The 20,733-nt window shown below is 47.4% G+C and overlaps 1 protein-coding gene across 1 annotated transcript; it reads left to right on the top strand.

Moving 5' to 3' along the window:
* The first annotated feature begins 25 nt into the window (after nt 1-25).
* On the top strand, nt 26-18,488 carry LOC104147036 (inter-alpha-trypsin inhibitor heavy chain 4). The gene is made up of 22 exons (XM_068907146.1): nt 26-156; nt 2,334-2,494; nt 2,895-2,999; nt 4,195-4,357; nt 4,450-4,560; nt 4,650-4,778; nt 6,276-6,392; nt 6,710-6,878; nt 7,295-7,411; nt 7,979-8,160; nt 8,629-8,811; nt 9,733-9,872; nt 10,508-10,662; nt 11,136-11,168; nt 11,929-11,961; nt 12,822-12,875; nt 13,262-13,300; nt 13,811-13,924; nt 14,785-14,959; nt 16,218-16,372; nt 17,517-17,619; nt 18,141-18,488. The coding sequence occupies exons 1-22, from the start codon at nt 85-87 to the stop codon at nt 18,214-18,216; spliced, it is 2,586 nt and encodes an 861-aa protein (XP_068763247.1). The 5' UTR covers nt 26-84; the 3' UTR covers nt 18,217-18,488.
* The last annotated feature ends 2,245 nt before the right edge of the window (nt 18,489-20,733 follow it).

Genomic DNA, 20,733 nt, shown 5'->3' with positions numbered 1-20,733 from the left:
TGCATACTATATCCCCAAGTACAAGTTACTCATTAACTGATTAAGCTAAACTGAGCTTTCATTTCAAGATCGGGTCTTTCCGAAATGGAGAGAACGTTGCTCGCGTTGATGGTGGTCTCCTCGCTCGTAGGGTTAGCAACCGCTATTGATCCAAAGGTATTTGCTCTCCTTTTTTACCGACCTCTTTCCTGCTCATCTGCTCGTCCTTCGCCAGGCTGTAAGCGGTGATGTGGCGGCAGAGCTGTTCTCGCTAGCCGGGCAGGTAACGCGGGTAACGCCGGCGGCACCTGGGTCGCGCTGTGCCGCGATTTGGGCGCCCCGGGTCCCTCCCGTTCAGGGCTCGGAGGGCAGAGCGGGCGCTGCCCCAGCGTGAACGCGGCAGGCAGGAATTTGTCTGATCGCGCCGCTTCGGCGCGGTGTAAAAGATCGACTCGAGTGGCCGTAGGTCTCCCTTGAGCGCTTTGGAGCTGGACGCAGCGGCGTTGCGGCCGGATTGGGTGCGAGTCATTGAAACGCCAGGTTATTTTTGACAGGCGTTTACTAGTCTGCATTTACTAATTTTTATGCAGTGCCAAAGAGCAGTGCGACAGTTATTTGGACCATCTGGAAGAGTAAAGCGTGCGTTTGGTAACGTCTCAGGATGCACGATTTTGGAAAGATTAGTATTAGAGAAACAGAGCAAGCCTTATGTTTGAAGGCTTTTATTTCCAAGACGCCCGTTCAGAAAAGGGCGAAATACCTTCAGACGGCAGCCTGGGTTTGGGGGGAAGCAGCGAGGGGCCACGTGGCACCCTGCAGGCACGGCCGAGGGCTGCGCGAGGAAGTCGTGGTTGCGGCGTGCCGCAGGTCGGGCTTTGGGGAGAGGGCGCGACGTGGTCCTTGTTGCTTCGTCAAGGGCGCAGCGAGTCCCCTCGCCAAGCTGAGTCCTTCTGCGCCACCCTGCCGCTCCGGCAGCATCCTTCTGGCAGGCCACGGTGGGGCGGGTTGGGTTTGGCGGGGGCGAGCTCCTCCCCTGCAGCAGGGATGCTCGGCGGGCGGCCACGGCCACGGCGCGCCGGAGAGCCGAGCTGGAGCCACCACGAGCCAGGGCCAATGGCGCCTCGGTGGTAGCGAGACCTCCGGATGTGGCACCGGCAGGGCCGTAGATGTGGGGTGGCAAAGGGTACAGCTGCGTAGGCTCTTCCAGGCCACGGGGAGTTACATCATCGCTGGTTATTTATATACATATATATATAAAATATGTATGTGTGGGTAGGTTAAGGGAGACATTAATTGGTCAGCAAAGTACAGGAGACAAATTATTAAAATAAAGCTCAGTTAGCCATTCGAGAGATTTGTAAGTCTGAAAAGGTTTTAAAAAAAAAACAATTGATGATCTGTTTTGATACTGAGCTTTTATATTTTAATAAACTATTGGTCTGTTGGGAGGTTGCTGATGTCCAGACGAACCCTTTCTGCTGTTACTGCTGAAACACCGTGCCCTGCTTAGGCTAGGCTCTCTGCCGAAGGCAACGCACTGCCTTTAAAATGGAAATCACAAATGCCAAAAGAAGATGTTTAGAGAAGCATGGGAAGGTGCCTTGGGAGGTTTGGGGGTCCAGCTTCTCCACAGGGTTTTCTGAGGGGGGAGGCCTGGTGAAGGGCCTCCTGGCCTGCGCCCCTCTTCTCCGAGCGTTGAGAGCACCCAAAGCACCAAACCAGCAGAAACGCAAGCGCTCAAAGGGCATCCCCGGCCTGTGCAAACAGAGAGGGATGGAGGCCCGCGCAGGGTTTCAAACCCGCTAAACATCGCATGGGGCCACAGGCTGCTGAGCTGAAAAACAGGCAGCAAAGTCAACAGCTGGAAGAGCAAATAAAGTAAAACCGATCAGGTTGCTTTCCACGGGCCAAGTGCTTAAAGAGGCATTTGATTTTTTCAAAGTTTGTCTTGGGAGACGTATCGGGGTGACACGGTATCTGCTATCGGAGTAACGCAAGGTGAGAAGGTCGTAGAACAAGGCTCAATAAAAGCCTATGGAAGGACAGAAGACGCAGATTTAACCGCTATTTTGTGCGGGGATGTGGTCATAGCTGCAGGGATGTGCGTAAGGTGCAAGCAGGAGGCCAGTCCCACCACAGACGCTCACCAGCGGAGAGCAGAGCTGGCGCCTGCTCTGTACAGAGCACGCGCTCATGAACATCTTCCCCTGTGATCCCCGCTGGACCCTCTAACAGCTAGTTGATATTTTATTGGACTTTTTCAATAACATCACCTCCAACCCAGGTAAGGACTGCCCAGTGGTGAGAGTTGATCTTCAGCGCTGTTTCTGTTTCCACGTGTTTCTTTCTTCCAGCATGCTATTGAAATCCTCAGCCTCCACGTGGACTGCAAAGTCACATCCCGATTTGCTCACACTGTCATCACCAGCAAAATTGTCAACCGGGCTAATGAATCCAGCGAGGCGACCTTTGAAGTGGAGCTACCCAAGACGGCCTTCATCTCCAACTTCTCCATGTAGGACCAGCCCTTTCCTGTGGTGCTGACGAGGCGGCCCTGGGGGTGGGGGAGACGTTCATCCATCTTCTGAGGAGCTGCTGAGCAAAGCACAGAGCTGAGCTCTGGGGGGGCCCTCATGAAACACTCTGTGGGACAAAAAGTAGAGACAGAGTGGCCAGGGTCAAGGAGAGCCGCCCAGAGCGGTGTTTCTCCTGCTCCAGCCTCTCCAGAGGCCATGCAAGGGGGGAGGGCCATGTCGTGGTGGTGGCTCCAAGCAAGCCTCAGTGATGGGGAGAGACGTGGGAGCTAAGAGGTTTCCTCTGTTTGTGCCCTGAGGGCCATGAAGTACTGGCTTCCTCTTGTTTCTTCCACAGCAGGTTCCCTCTAATATTAATTAAATTTTATGAAAAACAAACAGGTCCATTGATGGCGAAGTATACCCAGGAATTATAAAGGAGAAAGCATCTGCTCAAAAGCAGTATGACACTGCGGTCTCGCACGGGCAAAGCGCTGGCCTCGTGAAGTAAGCTGCCGTTCTGAGCAAGGTTGTTTGAACGCCCCTAAAACCTTCCCACTTGCCTGAGGGCTGAGTTAGACCCTGAAGCCAGCCACCTTGCAGGAGAAATGTAAAAAGCAGCCTTGGGTTCCTCTTGGGAGGAATGATAGGGCCAGGGAGATTTGTCCGGAGCAAAACCCTGCGCGTGGGGCTGGTCGCCGGTTGGGGGGGAGGACGCCCTGGGACCAGCCAGGACCTTGCGTGGCCTGGGACAGCATGTCTACGCGTGCGGCCGGGAGCGCAGGAGAGACAGCGGGGCGATGGCCTTGAAGGGGTCGTGGGAAGCACGGGCAACCGCAGCAACAGAGCTAGGAGCGTGGGCCTGGGAAGAAGCCCAGCGAGAACAATTTAGGGGCTGCTGAGGGAGTCATGGGTCATCTTGCAGGCTGGAAGGAGGAGAAATGTTTCCTGTCCTAGCTTCACCTCCTGGGTCTTGGCTTTTTTTTTTTTTTTTTTTGCTTCCCTGCAAACAGGCAGGAGAAATGCCTTACTCCAGCGCCAATTTTTTAGCTGAAACAACCTGCTGGACCCTGAGTAACATCTGATGGTTCCAATTAAGAATTAACAGTAAACTGATCTTCAAATGAATGGCAGGAAAAGTCCTGTCCTGCTCTTGGGTGGGGTTCTCTGCTCCGCTCCTCCTTTAAAAATACATCTCACAGAAGGCTAAATAATAGATGCAGCAACTTATATCAGTCTATAGCTATCTGTCTATCTACGCCACTTACATCTGATCCTGCAGTGGGCTAGGGTCGCGGGAGGTGTCACTGTTCTGCATTACCCTGGGACCTGCTCTCGCGCAGGAGCGCCCTGCCAGCTTGGCATAGCGCTGGGTCTTTGAGTCTGGTTCCCCGCTGAGGTAGACGGCCGTGTCACTTGAGCAAACATCACGCTTCTGAGGGATGTTTAATCTGCGCTTCCTGCGTATTCGGTCCCACACTGATTTCTTCTGCAAACCTCGGTTTGCAGCCGCCTCAGCACACTAACACTATTGCAGTATGCAATATCTCCCGCAACGTAAAACAGCTGCTTCATGACCAATAAGATGACCTGCTTCTCTCTTCTTTACTTCGTATTTGGCCGTTATTTAGCGCGCTTTATGAACGTTGCCCCTGCGTGCAAACCTGCCCCGCAGGAGGTGAATCTCTGGTCTCCTTTGCAGAATCACGGGGAGAAAACTGGAGCAGTTTCACGTCTCGGTAAGCGTCGCGGCGGCCAGCAAAGTCACTTTTGAGCTGACCTACGAGGAGCTGCTGAAGCGGCAGCTGGGGAAGTACGAGCTGCTGATCAAGGTCAGGCCTAAGCAGCTTGTTAAACACTTCCAGGTGAGGCGCCCGGGGAGAGGGCCGGGCAAGGAGCGCCGCTGCCTCTTTCGGGCTTCCTCCGCCGCGCTGACGCGAGCCTTCTCCTCCGTCAGATCGACGTGCGCCTCTTCGAGCCCCAAGGCATAAGCTTCCTGGAGACCGACAGCACTTTCCTGACAAACGACTTAACGCAGGCGCTTACAAAAGTGCAGAACGAGACCAAGGTGAAACAGCGGCCGCCGGAGGCGAGCGGCGCTTTGCGGCACCTTTCAGTTTACGTTGCCTTAAATCGTCGCTTTTGGTTGCCTTTCAGGCTCGTATTCTGTTTAAGCCAACGGTAGAGCAGCAAAAGATAAATCCCGAACTTGATGAGACCCTCCTCAACGGGGATTTTCTTGTACGTTATGACGTTAGGAGAGGTGCGACTGCAGGTGATATACAGGTAAAAAAGAAGTAGAAATAAACTTCTTTCAGCTCACGGATATGTCCGAATATGAAGCGCAATCAGCGTCACAGGCTTGGGAAGACCCGCAGCAACAGAAAAAGCTCTTTCCGTTAACCCGGAGTCAGCAGGAACCGATGGTGATGCTCAATAAATCGCAGGCACCCTAAACCCGTTCCAGGAACGGATCATTCCTGGAAAACCAATCTTTCAAATGTGGTTTCAGTGCCAAATCTCTGTATATATATTTTTTTCTACCCAAACTTTGGCTGATCTAAGGTGTAGTCGTTGCTTCTTGTAAGTGAACTTCAGAGGAATGTGATTTATACAGCCATTAAAGTCGCTATTTTTTTTTTTCACTCTTTGTGACAACCCAGACATAGCTGACGAGACTAGGAACTTAAAAATCCTTATGGAGCAATGGGGTCTTCTAGGGAATAAAGTGCGTTCGCTTCCCATACCGGCTCACTAATGAAGGTGTGCTAAAAGATGGCAGTCACAGCCCATGAGCAGAGCTGTGCTCATAGGTGATGATATAGAGGTAACATATATACAGTGACAATACAGATATAATATAGATATGGTATTGAGGTGTATATTCTATATAACACCAAAAAGCAAACCTTTAAGGTAGAAAATAATCTAAATATTCTGGTTTTATATCAGCTGCTTTAGGCACATGGCTTCTGCGGTCTCTGTCAATCCAGAGACTCCTGTTTTTCCCTCCATTGCACCCGACTGGTGCCACAGATTTGCGCAAACATGGGGTCAGGAGACCAAGCGCAGCGTCTGCTCTGCTCCGTTTGCAGCATCTGCCACACAACCTTCTGGCCAAAGGCTCTTTGCACAGTCAGGAGAACCTCTGCTGCAGCCGTTAGAGGGTCTGTCTGTCATCTCCTTCGAAAGACTAAAGAGGTTTTACACTGAAAAAAAATTGTGCAGTGACTCCATCTAGCATTTTAAACTGCTCACGCGATTTTGAGGCAGAATCAAAATGTGGTGGTACGGGAATATTAGGAAATATCCCTCCCACTCCCTCCCCAGTAGCAGCCATCACTAGTGCTGAAACTGCAGGAAATCAAGCAACGCATCACGCTTCGCCCTGCACCACCTTTCACTTTCACGCGTCTTCCTTTACCAAATTGCTTTCCCCCGACTCCAGGATATCTGTGGGTCTTTTCTTGAAGCGCTGGTCTTTGAAGAAGTGGGATTAAGAAGTTGGACTGAAATATTGACCAAGGCAAAGATGGTCTTGCAGCCACCCCAAAATGGTCCTGTCTAGGGCGGGTGTGTGAGGACCGTATCGCCATTCGCTTGCAGTTTGCTTTCTAAGGGCAGTATCTCTTCTGGCTAAGTAATACCTTTTACGAGTTCTTTGATTTGGGTCTACCTAGATAAACCAAATGCTGATCTTGGACCCCCCTTCTTGGTATGCCAGAAACATGAGGCAATATTTATGTGCAGTTTTATATTTATTTATATAATTTTGTATTGCAGATCGTCAATGGGTATTTTGTGCACTATTTCGCACCCCGTGAAATGCCAGTGTTTCCCAAAAATGTCGTCTTTGTTATAGATCAAAGTGGCTCTATGGCAGGCAGAAAGATTGAACAGGTAACTTGCCTCGAAACTCTGAATTCTGCTCGCATCTGTCGCGTGCACCCCCTAAGCGTGTGCTCCGATTTCTGAAGGTGCTTTGCTTTGTAGCCTTTCAGGGAAGCGACCGTGAATGTCCCTTTTGAAACACAGGCTATTTTTGTAGAGAGCAAAATTTCCAGGCGTATAGAAATACATGGAAATACGTATGCACAGGTTTAAGCTATTGAGCCGCATCGGGCAAGCGCTGCGCTTCTACGCATGGGTCGCAAAGCTTGAGACAGAAAGCACTTCTCTCTATCTTGATGCGATATTTTTCTTTCTCTTGCCAACAGACGAGGGATGCTCTCCTGAAGATTTTGCAAGACCTCCGAGCAGGAGACCACTTCGGCTTTATCACCTTTCACCGCAAAGTTGCGGAGTGGAAGAGCTCCTTGCTGGAAGCCACGGCGGAGAACGTGGCGAGCGCTGCAGCGTTTGTTCAAACTCTCATCGCTAGCGGAGGTACCAGGCACTGTCTAGATGTCGGTAACGCTAAATACACACCCAGCAGTGTACAAAACAATGTTTAGGGGGAAAAAAAAATTATCACGTAGTGCCACAGAACTGGTCTAACAGATGCCAGTGCGTTTAGTTAAGCATCTTTAATGGATCTAGGGAGATTCTATTAAAGGTCAAATGTTTGCATTTCCCATTCCATACCAGAAAATGCTTCCCTAGGAATACGCCAGCGTTGCCATTGCGATATAACACACCGTAATTAAACGTGGTAGGCTAAGCCCCTAAAAATTCATCTCCCTGAAGATTACCTCCTTCAGAAAGCTTTAAACTACCCTGCAGGGCCTCTGTAAATGAAGCGCACTGATTTCTCAGGACGCTTATGGTTTTTCAGGCGAGTGAAGCCTGCTTTCTCGTTACAGGCACAAACATCAACAGCGCCCTGTTGACCGCTGCGAGCGTGCTGGATAGAGCCGAGACGCTGCCAGCACGGAGCGTGTCCATGATTATTTTGCTGACAGACGGTCAGCCCACTTCTGGTAAGTCCTAGCCTCCGTCCTCTCTGTCCTCCTTGGTTTGGTGCCCTTACGTCCCAGCGGTTATCATCGGGCACGGGCTGTGTTTCAGAAGGTCCTCTGCTGGCCTGGGCTGCGCTGCTGCAGGATGCTGCTCTGCTCCCGGGAGAGGACATTTACGGAAGGCCTCCGCCTTCCCGCTGCTCCGTCGGCCATTCCCGTTCCCCGCATTGCGACCCCGCGGCACCTGTCCCGTTCAGCCTAAAAGCCTCCTTTGGCCCCTGCAGTCTTCTAAAACACGTTGTACTTAGCTGGGATGATATGAGCAGAAGTAATGAGTCGTTAAGGGGAGAATTAGATGCTGGCAGTCAAAATGCAGAGCAGCGCTTTCCTCTCCAGTTCAGTTAATGGAACTCCTTTCCATATATTTTTAATGTTTTGTTTTGAGCTATTTTTAAGAGACTTTTCCCTCTTCCCTTTTAAGAGCGTTTTTCCCTTAAATCTGCCACTGTCTTTTCACACACAGAACGCACACATTTCAGGAGGTTGTTTTGTTGTTGGGTGTGTTTTTTTCCCCCCTCCCAATCACAGGTGAGACTAATGTGGAAGTAATTCAAGAAAACATCCGGAAAGCCATCAGTGGGAAGTATGCCCTCTTCTGCCTCGGCTTCGGTTTTGATGTCAGTTATAAGTTCCTTGAGAAAATGGCCCTGAGCAACGGGGGAATTGCACGTCGTATATATGAAAATGCGGACGCAGCCTTGCAGCTCCAGGTCAGGCCTAAGGCTTTTCGGCTAGCTCTGCCTGAGCCCTTTTTGGCTGGCTGCACGGAGCACAAGCCCAAACCCTGGGAAAAAGTGCAGTAAAGAGGCAATTAGCCCCTGGTGATAGTCAAGGTAAAGAAAAAAGTTGTGAAAAGCAGTTAAAGAGAGACACCTAACTAGGTGGGATGTTCGTAAGGGGGAGGCTGCAGAAGTGCTTGGATTTCCATGAGAAACGCAGCTTATAGGGCATTGTCAGCCTGCTTCTTGGAGAAGAAGGTGCACTGAAGCCTGCAAAGAAATGCTCGTTCTTCAGCATTTGCAGCAGTTTTATACAGGCGGCTCCTGCCTGTCTCTTTCCAACCAAAAAAAAAAAAAAAAAGCTTTAATTCCCTTCTTTTGGGGGGATTTTAGATGTTCAGCAGTTTGCTTTGCTTAATTTTGCAGTTGTTGGTGCTCCTTCTCTGTGCTTTTCCTTAGGGTTTTTATCAGGAGGTGGCTACTCCAATATTAACGAAAATTGAAATGCAGTATCCAGAAAATGCCATCGAGGGATTAACCAAGAACAATTTCAAGCTGTTTTTTGAAGGGTCTGAAATCATAGTGTCTGGAAAAATCAGCAATGAGCTTGAAGTTCTGCCAGTAGAAATTAAAGCTCAGTCAGTAAGTGTTTACCTTACTAAATTGCAGAAGAGGTATATCTCCGTGCTGTTTTTTATGGGGTAACAGGAGATTTTAAAACAACTTTGCATGCTACACGTGTTCTCTACATTTGGGCATTCAGTGATTTTCGCACTCTGGAAAAATATTTGAGAATCCGAATAATTTTCCCCTCCCAAATCTGCTGGAAAAGAAAAATCTTTGCGTGTTTTCACAAACAAGCAAACATCAATTTTTATCATTTCAAATCCATGATGTTTTGGTCATTCAAGCATTTTTTTCTTTTTTAGAAAACTAATTTACTTTGACTATATTCTGGTCAAAAATGGAATTTTTGGTTTGCTTGGCTGGAATGCAGTCATGGGCAGCCATAAAGTATCAAGTGACATGACATAACATTTGAGAAGAGAACATGACTGAATGAATCCAATGAAATACAGTGATCATTAAATGTAAGAAAACGTATCACCCCGCTAGCTGTTCCTTCTTTTAGCTGAACTAAAAAGTCTGACCTCGAGCTCAGACTAGAAATAGCTGAGATGTAATCATTGATGACGTGGCATAAACCCGCACGCTTTATTGATGGGGTAAATAAGGAACACTTCAAAAGTATAGTTTTGGTCCCTATACTGTGAGTAGTAGCCTTCTGCTACATAAGATGTGGGCTGATATGTTATATGCTGATGTGTTTTAAAAAAATCCATAAATTTAGTTGATAAAAATCAGATGGTACCCTTGGTGAGCACGCGTTTTGTAGCACCACCCACTCCGAGCGGGTTCCACATGTGTGGTGCCTAAGCGCAGGCCAGTTTTGAGGGTCAAAAGGGTACTTTTGTACTGAAAGACCTTCTATTAAGCCTAATAATGGGATTATAAAAGAAGTCTAGAGCTGTTCTTTTGATGGTCAGTCGTCTCCCTTTTCAGCATACTAGTGACTTGACTCTTATAGAAGAAGCAAATGTTAAAGAGAAGGAGCGAGTATTTCAAAATCAAAGCTACATCTTTGGAAATTTCATTGAGAGATTGTGGGCTTACTTAACCATTCAACAGCTTCTAGAAAAATCGTAAGCTAATTTCATGTTTTGCATTATGAATTTGTTAACGCACTCTGTAAATTCCTTATTCACAAATGATATGATGGGAAAACTTACGGCATCAAGTAAGTTTGCTTGAAGCTTTACAAATTTTACCTACTGGAAGAATACAACACTACTGTATAAGCAACATGAGATGCCTTTCAGTTTAAGAAAGGGTTGCACTATTGAAGAAAGAAGGAAGGAAATATATAAAATATTTTCTTCACAGCATTTCTTTGAAATGCATCTTAATTGTGACGCTTGTGTTGAGCTGTTGTTACGCATCCAGTAATATTCCCTGTAGAGATGTGAATGGCAATCGCTAGTAGAGAGAGTAATAATAATAAGTATGTCCAGCAGACAGTCGTTTCCCAGTTCATGTATCTATCATTTTTATAGTTTTTATGATTTTATGTATTTGAACCATATCTAGGCTCAGTGTTGCAAACAATTAAGCCTTTCCATGGCTTCAAGCACACGAATAGCGGAGTTACGCCATCAGGCCTACTCATCCATGAGGAAGAATGTCTGTTAAGATGTAGCTAACATTTTGAAAAGCAACCTGAAGACCTCCTGCTGGTAGGCTCTAGGTTTTATTCCTTTGTCATTAACGTAGACTTTAGTATTTCAGCGCAAGAACAGCAGCAGAAAACCCTGGAGGCGCAAGCCCTGGAGCTGTCCCTGCGGTATGGCTTCGTTACACCCCTCACTTCCATGCTGGTCACCAAACCCTCTGACCAGCAGCAGACGGAGCTGGCGAACAAACCCACCGAAGCCGGTAAACGGGGCCTCGGGCGGGTGGTCGTTCACTCACGACGTGGGGGCCGGCGTCGGTTTATAGTGACGTGATGTGCCACGGCTGAGGCTGGAGGGTAGGCATCAGCCTCCTTTTGCAATAAGAGGCTTGGGGGGTTTTAACAGGTGAAGTGGGAGGAGAAATGGACACTCCTATTGAGATGGAAAATAATTTCTTTAAACATCAATTAAAAGTAATTTAAGAGTTGTTACTGAGCGTTCCCTGCCCCTGCAAAGGAAGCTCTGCGTTTTTGTCTGTGGCGTTAAAGCCAAACAAATGAATGCAGGAGAGCAGTGCTGTCTTCTCTAGGAGTCTTCTAGGTGCTATATCTACCCAACCTACATAAAACTCCCGTGGCCCAAGCACCCACCTCTCCCAGTTTTCAGATCTGCACGCGAGTAAAATGATCGAGTGTTGGCTGTATGGCACTAATCTATCCCTCTTCCTTGCATTAGATAACGAGAAGCCCAGCAGTTTCCCAGTAGGAGGTAATGCTTTCTTCCTTTCCAGTTGCGTATTTCCTTAATAATCTCGAATTCAAAAGGAATAATAATAACAACAACAACAACAACAGCAACACATAAAGCTCGTGGTGGTTGTCCTATAGCGGGGAGTATCTGGGTTTTGGAAAAATGGACATCAAGTAAAATGTAAGCAATGACTGGCAAGCTCTGTGTTGAGGTTGGCCGAGTAACACGGTCCAAAGAAGAAAATCTTTTATTCTCGAAGTGTCAGAGGCCAAAACTGTCTTTACTGGGGAGGAAAAGCAGTTTTTCAAGTGAATGGTCCTGATCATGTTTTCTACTACTTCTTACCATGCATGAAGCATCTGTCAAACAATTAAGCTCGAGAACTTTTGGAAAGATTTATGAGGATGACTTCTGTAATTTTTTTCCTCTCTCTTTTGGGACTAATAGAGGTATTTATTTGAATATTATTCTAAAACTGTCAGCAGTATTAAGCTCATAATCTCAGACACGGTATATATATATCATGGTATATAACATGGTATGATTAGCCGTGACGTTGGGGCTAGGCCAGGCTGGTCGAGGGAAGGTGGATTTTGCATCGCTGCACCCGTTTGCTCTGGGGTCAGCGCCCACCCGAGCACCCTGCTGCAATGCACCCGTTGCTCTGCCTCGTCCCTGGGGACCTCCCTGCTACCTGCCCCGGGCAGGGTGTCCATGTGGAGCAGGTATGTAATACAATTACGAATGAAATTATTAATACTCTTTTCTCTTTCTCCAGATGCTTATAGACTGAGGACTGGATCACTTCCCAGTATGTGTTCCCATTTTTTTTATCCAGAATAACCTTACTAAAATTTATTTCATGCGTAGGTTTAAAGCAGCATCACGTTACCAAACGTATTTGGATTGTGGATGCCTGCTTGGTATATACAAGCAAGTTTTTATTATCAGTGTTTCATTCCACAGGTATTTTAATTATGCGTAGTTTATAATCTTGAAGGTAGTCTTCGTACCTTTCCAGAAACGAAAAATTTAAACCCTTTGAAAATGACTACAAAAGGGCTGGAAAAACATACATTAATAAGCTGAAGGAAACGTGGACTCGTAGCATGTTGATTTCCAGGGCTTGAACCACAGCTAGGCCCATAACTTGTTCCGTAACGTGAGTAGTGAAGCAGGCACCACTGCCCTGGCCATAGCTCTCTCCAGCATTGCCAAAAGTCACTAGCGAGGATGGGAGATGCAGTCAGAGGTCCATAGCTGGTCTTTGGTGGGGCTCAAAGATCGCCCGGGACATCTGAAACTGCATCTTAGCCACGTCCATGCTGTCACGAAAGGAGGGATAAATCCCCTTCCTGGAGGATGATGGGCTGGTGTGCATGGCCGCAGTTTGACAGGACGTTGCAAAAGCATCTACCCCCAGCAAACGGGCCCAGTCACCTCCCTGGCGCAGTGTGGGGACAGCCACGTGGTCGCTCAGCCTCACTCGCAGCGGGGAGCAGCCCGAATCTCCCTTCGAAGGGGCCACGGGCTGCCCACGTAACACCCGAAAGCGGAGCCACCGTCGCCCGGCAAACAGTGCCGGCGGCGGCGAGCGACCCCGACCGAGTGGGCGGCTGGAAGTAACTGAGCCGCCCGCCTCGGCGTGACGTGGCCAACCTCTCGTTGCAGGTCGCTGGCGCTTCCTGTCCCAGTCCGGCAGCAACAAGAAGCTGCTCCCGGCAGGTACTTAATATTGCGAGGTGCGAGGAGCTTGGGGGGGGCGGTTGGATGTTGGGTTCAAGGCGGAGGGACTGCCCGGCACATCCCAGCTGCTGAAAGCATGCAAACACATCTCTAAAGCGCTGCGCAGCAAAGGGCGAGCGTGCCCGAGTGGCCCAGCCGGCCCTAACGGCTGCCAGCTCACGCACGTCTGCCCTCAGCGCCCTGCCTCTTCTTATGTTCCCTGTTGGGGCGTCTTGCTATTTAAGCAAAACTCCATAAAATTCAGCGGAGAGGTTAGAAACCTGAAAAGGTTGCTGCCGTGGGGCGGTTGCTGGTCAGTTCGCCAAGTTAGAGGGGAAAAAAAAGCAAGCGCTTCATTAAACTCTTGTTCATTTTAAATGTTTCAGTTTTCAGGCTAGCAGGACAAACAAGATCCCAGCCTCTCGGTAAGTAATATATATAGGAATCGCATTGTAATAATTAATATAACTGTAACGTACAGTTTTTTATAAAATAATGTTTTTTTCTGACTAGATCAATTGCTCTAATTAAAAAAAAAAAAAAACAAAACCCCATTACCTCTTCTGGCAAACCTTGGCTTGTTCTTCCCTGGAAGTGTAAAGTACCCTCCGCCCCATGAGGAAGCCCTTCCAGCTCCAGGATATAACTAACAGCGGAAATGTAGTACAGCGTATCCTCAGCCTCCACTTTTTTAAGGGATTGTTGTCTTTAACAGCCTCTCAGTTTAGAAATCCGCTACATTTGTTATTATCAAGATGCTGGGTCTGGGTGTGATTTTCAGTAATTATTACTGCATTGGTTTCAACTGTTCTGTTCTATAAAAGCTAAGACTAGTATTTCAAGTACAACTAGACTGAATAATTTTACTGCGCCTGTCCTAAGGGTATAGGCTAAATTTTTCTTCTCACGCTAACACTGTTGTTTTGGCTTTTCAGCCGATGAATATCCCCAGCTTCTCTTGCAATTACCTGGACAAAGTGAAATAATCTGTTTAAATACTGATGGGCAAGCGCAGTCGTCTGTACACCTGCTGTCCGATCCGGAGCAAGGTAAGCAAGCCAGGTCCCTCGTGGGACGGGAACTGGCACCAGCTGAGTTTGAGGACCTTGATCTAGCCGGAAGAAACCGGAAAGTGAGAGTTATCTCTGTGGTCCTGCCTCCTCCTAGCCCACTCCAGCCTCCTCGTGCACCACGGGAACCAACCCCTGATAGCAAGGAAAAGGAGAGACACTTGAGTCTATGAGAGCCATCAGTGCCCAGGGGATGTCCCCTTCTCGTGAACAGCCTTGTTATCTACTGCCTTCTTGAAGGGACCTCGCAGAGACTGGCGAGGATGTGATGATCCTTTCAATCAGGCAGCACTGGTAGCCTTCACTGTGAGATGGTTGAGGACAGTACTTTCAGGTCTAGTTGTGGCTCACCTCCTCCTCCTGGTGTCACATTCGTGGTATTGGAGGCCCCGCTCCTGCCCAGCCCTTGGGGGCTTCTCAGGATGCCCAGCCTGGGATCCTTAGCTGCACAGCAGTGTCTCTTTTAACCCTGAGGCCCCTACATGCTAATGCAAAGATGCACGGTCTTGACATGCCGTGCAGTTTTTCTGGGGTCCTGTACTCGGAGGAGCCCTGGCCCCACGCACTGGTCATCAGCTGCCCTGATTAGGGACCAGAAAAACCTTTGGGAGAGGAGGAGGAGGAGGACACGGTGGGGTAGACAAGGGTGACTTTGGCAACCCTGCTGCACAGGCTTGGGGGCATGGAGATCTGAAAGTCCAGAGAGGCTGCAGAGCTGCTCTACCTCCCATAACTGGATTTTAGACCCTTAAGTCCAACAAAGCTGAAGCAGTTTTATTAAGACTAGTCCTCCTTTATAAACGTGGTCGTGTGACAAACTTGTATCAATGTTATTAAAGGAATCTCTGTGACTGGGAATCTTGGGGACAAAACAAATCACTTTGTGCAGTTCGAAATTACCTATGTGAATCCCCCTGTGCAAATCCACGTCTCCACGGACGCGGTTGTCGTACGCCACAGTCGCAAGACCACCCGGCTGCCATGGACCGAGTCTGCCACCTCCACAGTCCAGGGGTAAGAAATGTCTTTGGGTCAGTTCCCTAATCTGAAAATGTGAGTCTGATCGTTTTTCATCCCAGCCTCCGCTTTCACACGTGCCATTTGCTTCAGGTAAGTGCTTCCAAATGTCCCTACTGGGTGAGCAACTCGATGTGCGTGGAAGCGGGACACCTTCGCATCTGCCCTTTTCAAATGCCGAAAAGAAGATTTGGGCTCCATTCTCTGGTCTCGTATAACCATCCCGCAGGCATTTCTTTCTGCCTCAGCTTAGGAGGCAAGACATTTATGGTCCGAGAAAAAGGTTCTGCTGCAAAGACTATGTCCCCTTGCAGCTGCCTGTTTTCCCACTGTGCCCAAGAAGGAGTGTTTTAAATATATACTTCACTTGTCTTGACTAATTTGGGTAGTATCAAATACCTTTGCTGCCGCACAAAAGAGCTGAATTTAGGGTTTGTACACCTAGTTCCACTAGCTCTTTTGTACGCCCAAAATAAATCAACCTCCAGGATGATCTGCTATTACTCTGGGGCAGACCAGACGCACACCAGACGAACCCCCTTCTTTCTAGGCAGCTGCAGGGAACAGCGGGAAATCCTTAAAACAGCGTCAAGTTACCCTTGCAATCTAAACAAAGCCAAGAACGTGCTAGATCTATGCCCATTTGTAATTTGTCTTTCACCAAGCAGCATGTTCCTCCCACTTCAAACCAGGATTTGAGCCCTCGCAACTGCTTCACGCGTGCATTTGGTTGTATTTTCGTCCAACCAGATCTGCAAGGGAAAAAAGTGACAGTGGATATTTGAATTCTGCAAGCCCACCTGGGCTCAAAATAAACAGTTATGGATTATAAGAAAGCCACATTCTGACGTATCTTGTGAAACATCCAAGGAAAAAGTATTTGACTTGTTCTTAGAATGGATTGATTTTACATAGTCTACATTTTTTCTTGTTAAAATGATGGAAAAATGTTGTCTTTTTTTCCCTCCAAGAATTTTTTTTGTCATTATGGAGAAAAAGGTGTTCTCATCAGCAAAAAATTTCTTCTCAGTTGGTATATTTGCACATAGCCTGAGGTGGTAAAGACCTATTGTGTGGCATCTGGAGAAAAGATAGGCTACTTAACATTTTCCAGCTGAAAAATAACCACTGAAAGAGCATGAAAAATACAAATGTGAAGAGATGAAAGGAAAAAATTAAGGTATTTAAATTAATTCGTGATATGAAATCTGCCTTAATATTCTTCTTTGAAATAACCGCATCACTTGCTTCCTAGGCTGAGCATCTCAGTTGAAAAGGAAAGAAGCCTAACAGTGTCACTGCCTGATACTGTCACAGTAAAAATATCCTTTGTCAAGCTTCCAGATGATTTCCTCGGACTGTATTTCTTGGACACTAACCACTTTTCTGACAATGTCAGTGGAGTCCTTGGTATGTAGCATTATACAATTTTTTATTATTTATTATACAGCAAAGAAGGATGATCTTATAACTAAGCTGCTGAGAGGAGAATGTGGTGGATCCGGGATCTCTTCCCGCTCTGGCTGCCCATCTCCTTTTGGGGCTTTGCAGGGACCGGACAGACGAACAAGGGCATGTTTGCCTGGTGAAATTTTAGGATGATAAGTCTGTTGAATAAGCGTACAAATAAGACCAAAATAATGATTGTTTTTGACAAAAATTTAAAAATGGTGAAGTGCCAAATCCTGTTGCGCCTCCTGGTAACGTAAAGGTTAGTCCCCTATTCCCACCAATCCCGAATGCCAAGCATAGGCTCGTGACGTTAGAGCACCCTGGCTCGCTGCTGAACGCAAGGAGAGGGAAGAGCCTTCTCGCCGCCTCTGAGCCGCAGCAGCCCGCTGCTTTTTGTAGGACCCGGGGACAGGCGTTAAGGTCTCTTCTTCTCCTTGCTTACCTGGCGCTTGAAATATGTCCTTATTTAGTAGGTATTCAAAGGGTAAAAAAACCCACTCTTTTCAATGCACGACTGCTTTTATGGACCCAAATATTTAAGAGCTAATTTTTAATTCCATTGAAAAGTTATCCACAAAGTAGATCCTAAATTATACTTTCTTTGAGCCAAATCATAAGCCCCTATTCACGTTTTACTTCTCTGGGCTCTAGCAAGTTCCATGAAAGTCAATGGGCTGGCAGCAGGAATGCTGCAATTCAGGGCTTTCCAGAGAAACATTGCATTTAATTTATTCTATTCAACATTAAAAATAAGACTAAAATACTGGTCAATGCGATAGCTGCACAGGCTTAACCTCAGTAGTGCTGTGGCATGATATAAGGCAGGCAGTAAATTCATTTGTTATAAAATAATGGACCATATGAAGCAATGCTTCTGCAAACACAGGCGTTTTCCTAACTCATTATGGGAGCTTCCAAACGTGTCATTTTTTTAATTGGTGCAGGTAACTCAATGTGAACCCAGTTTCATGAGGCAGGAAACTTTTTTGAGGCAGCTGGCTGCTTTGCTGGTGTCCTAGCTGCCGTTTGGGTTAAATGAACAATAATACTCTGACGTTTTGGGTCAAGGAATTTTAAAATAATTTGTGTGTCTTTTGCTCAGGTCAATTGTATTCAAAAGCACAATTTGAAAATAAGCCCAGTGTAAATCAGAGAGATGATGAAAGACTCCTAAGTGTATCTGGAACTGAGCACAGAGTTACCAGGTAATGGATACGGGCTAAGGGGGAGGGAAGTATATGTTTTATGACATTTATTTTATCAGCGGATAGCAGAGATGATTGACAGAAATGAAATGAAGGGAACGTTTGTAAGAATACCCGTCTTCCGTGTAAATGACAGCAACTTGCCCTTGATTTTTTGCTAGCAGCCTGAATTTGTTGATGGTCGAGGAATGCTACAAGGCTCTTATTTCAAAGCAGAGGAAAAAAAAGAAATCATACCCTGAGGCTACAGTTTGCATGAAAAATGCTACGCAAAGTGAGGTTTTGCTGCCTCATTTTCATGGGCAGGGGAGTGTATTTCCTTAGCTGGATTTACCGCAAGAAACAAATTGAAAACTTCCCTTGCGCCCAGCTCTAGGAGTGGAGACGTGCCAGCTCTGCCTCTGCGGAGTCCCTCTGACTTTTGGTACCAGCTGCAAACGTAAGGTCTGAAGAGCGTAGCGTCTGGCCCTGCTCTTTGAGAGTTTTATCGCCAGTTTTGTCTCGTTTTGGTTTCATTTCAGGCAATACAAGAAAGATTACAGGCTTGAATCAGCCAGTGATCCTGTTTCCTGCTGGTCATTGGATATAACTTCCTAGAGAAGAGTCATTTGAGAAAGAAAACACTGCAAATGATGCTCTGCCAAACAGTTTGGATACTCTCTCCTCAAGAAAACTGCACAGTCACTGCCTTACTTGTTAATGCAGGAATGCCATATATATCTCTCCTCAAAATCTTTATACTTCTAAGAAGAGAGCTTGCTTGCTTGTGTGTAATTGTAAAATGGTTTACAATGCTCAGTTTGGTTATGTTGTGGAAGATTCATGTAAACAAAACTGAATAAAATTGACATTATCAGCTTACAGTTTCACATGGAGAGACAGACTCAGTTTTCTGAATAAAAACAAGTAGCTGTATGTATCATCCAATCCAGCACACCCGTTATGCAAGCAGTGCTAAATTTCTAAAATTTAGGCTCAGCATATTTCCGGCAACAAATGACAGTGTTCTTGAACTGTCTCTCTTGTAAAAAGAGTACGAAACCTAAGGCGGTATTAGCTTATCGTTTCTCTCCTTGGTTACTGATGGCTGCAAAGTTTCTGAGGATGGCTCTGGTTTAACACGTCCGCCCCTCTGATTTGTTGCAAAAGACAGCATTTCAATCCTGAAATTTAGCAACTTTCTGGGAAAGCTTTCATACAACATTTCGCAAACTTTGGAAGATGTTTTACAAGTAACGAACAATTCAAAATGAAATATGGCGCACCAGGGGTAACGTTTCAGGAGAAACGTTCACGCAGAACGTTTAATATTAAACAATGTGCCCATCAAGTGCAACTTGTGGTTTGTCTTCTTTTTTTTTTCCCATAAATTTTAATTTCAAAATCTTTTTATATCTTAGAATTTCAGTTCCTATGTATCTTTGAACTCAGAAATATGCCGTCCACTGCCAGCACTGTAGAAGGTCTTACAAAAGCTGCTTTCTAGCTATGTTTTTTCTCTTAGCCATCCTCGTACCAGCAGACGGTGTTTATCTAAGAGGTTTCAGGACTTGTCTGGTCTTCCCTCAGCCCTTCCTGTTTCTCTCCCTGCCTTCCTCTCACTTTTCAGTAACTTAATTGTTACCTTCTGTGGAAAACTACTGTTTTCTTTCATCGTTTTTGTCCAGTTTTGCACAGGCAGAGATATCTACCCCCCGTGACCCTGTGAGAATCGATTTTTCTGTTTGAGTTTTCTGTTTATGCAAACTCATGCTTGCAGGAAAGGATTTTACCCCTGGGGAAGGCCTGCCTCTCCCATAAACTTAGCAATAAATGTCTTTTTACCCTCTTTTTTTTTCCCCCGTTTGATTTCCCAGTTGCCTTTCTGTTCACCTCCACCTTTGTTCTTTCGATTTTCCCCATCGTGTCTGACGTCGACACTGTTTTTTCCCCGCTTTCCTCTTTCCTCACGGTGCTTTGTGCACTCTGGTTTCCCACACCCCCGCTTTCCCTCCTTGTCTTATAAACATTAGGGAAAATTTCTGCTTCACCATGTGAGACTACGATTGCCTTGCTAGGTCGGATTCAATTAAAACCAAAGGCCAAGTAAATCAGAAATCTGCGTGTTATCCCTTTAGAACGGCCCCGCTGAAGCCCTCCCGCCCCTGGAAGGTTCTAGCAAGCGCTGCCTGTCAGTCAGGCCCTCTGCCCCGCCCCTCCCACAGCAGCTTTACACTGATTGGCCGAACGAGAGCACGTGGTATCGGCCAGGCGTCGAGGTGCTCACACCTTGGATTCGGTCTGCCTGCCGGGAGATGCAAATGAAGGGTGGAGAAGCGACCAATCGGCGTAGGCCACGTCATGGTCACGTGTGCCTACGGCCGCCGCCCGGCTGTCTATAAAGGAAGCGCCGCGGGCGGCGGGTCCGCTGTGGTGGCGGGTGCGCGGCGGGGGAGGGAGAGGGGGAGCGGAGGGCGCGGCGGCCCTTGTGCCGGCTGGAAGGAGCCGGGCGGCCGCGGGCCGGCGGAGGGACGAGGCCCTCGAGCGGCGCTCGAGCTCCTGCTGGACGGGGAGCCGCCGGGCGAGGGGACGTCCCTGGGGGAGACCGCGTCACCCTGAGGTAGGGAGAAGGGGCGCCAGCGCGGGCGGCCTGGTTCCCCGAGTTGCGGTTTCTGCACCGGGGCCTGGCACTGCCGCCAGGTTTGGCCAGCTGAATTCACGGTAGTGATACCGGGGAGAGGCGCGTCTGCCCGGCGCAGCCTTTCGGCGCCCTTTGTTTTCCGTATATGGTTTGTGTTTCTGTTCGTTTTTGGAAGATTTAGTACTGCATGTACATACAACTTGTTCCATTCTTTGTAAATACTGATGTATATATACATAAAATAACTACACTGTTCACAGGTTACCGTTGTTACTGCAATCATTGTTTAATATTAAAAGGTAACTGTCAATTTTGCCAGCACTCTTTGTAAATCCACTCATCCCTACACAAACACCTGTACTGCCATCCCGAATCCGCTTGGGTTGCAGTTGCCTGTACACTTCAGTAACCCTAATAATATGCCTTTCAGCTGGTGCATCTGCTCCTCAAGCGCATACCGTAGTACCAGTGGCGTAGGCCTGTCAAACCATAAG

The sequence above is a fragment of the Struthio camelus genome, chromosome 14 (assembly GCF_040807025.1).
Source record: "Struthio camelus isolate bStrCam1 chromosome 14, bStrCam1.hap1, whole genome shotgun sequence".
In the NCBI taxonomy this organism is placed as follows: Eukaryota; Metazoa; Chordata; class Aves; order Struthioniformes; family Struthionidae; genus Struthio; species Struthio camelus.
Note: the sequence above shows the minus strand (reverse complement) of the source record. Positions and strands in the feature narration are given on the sequence as shown.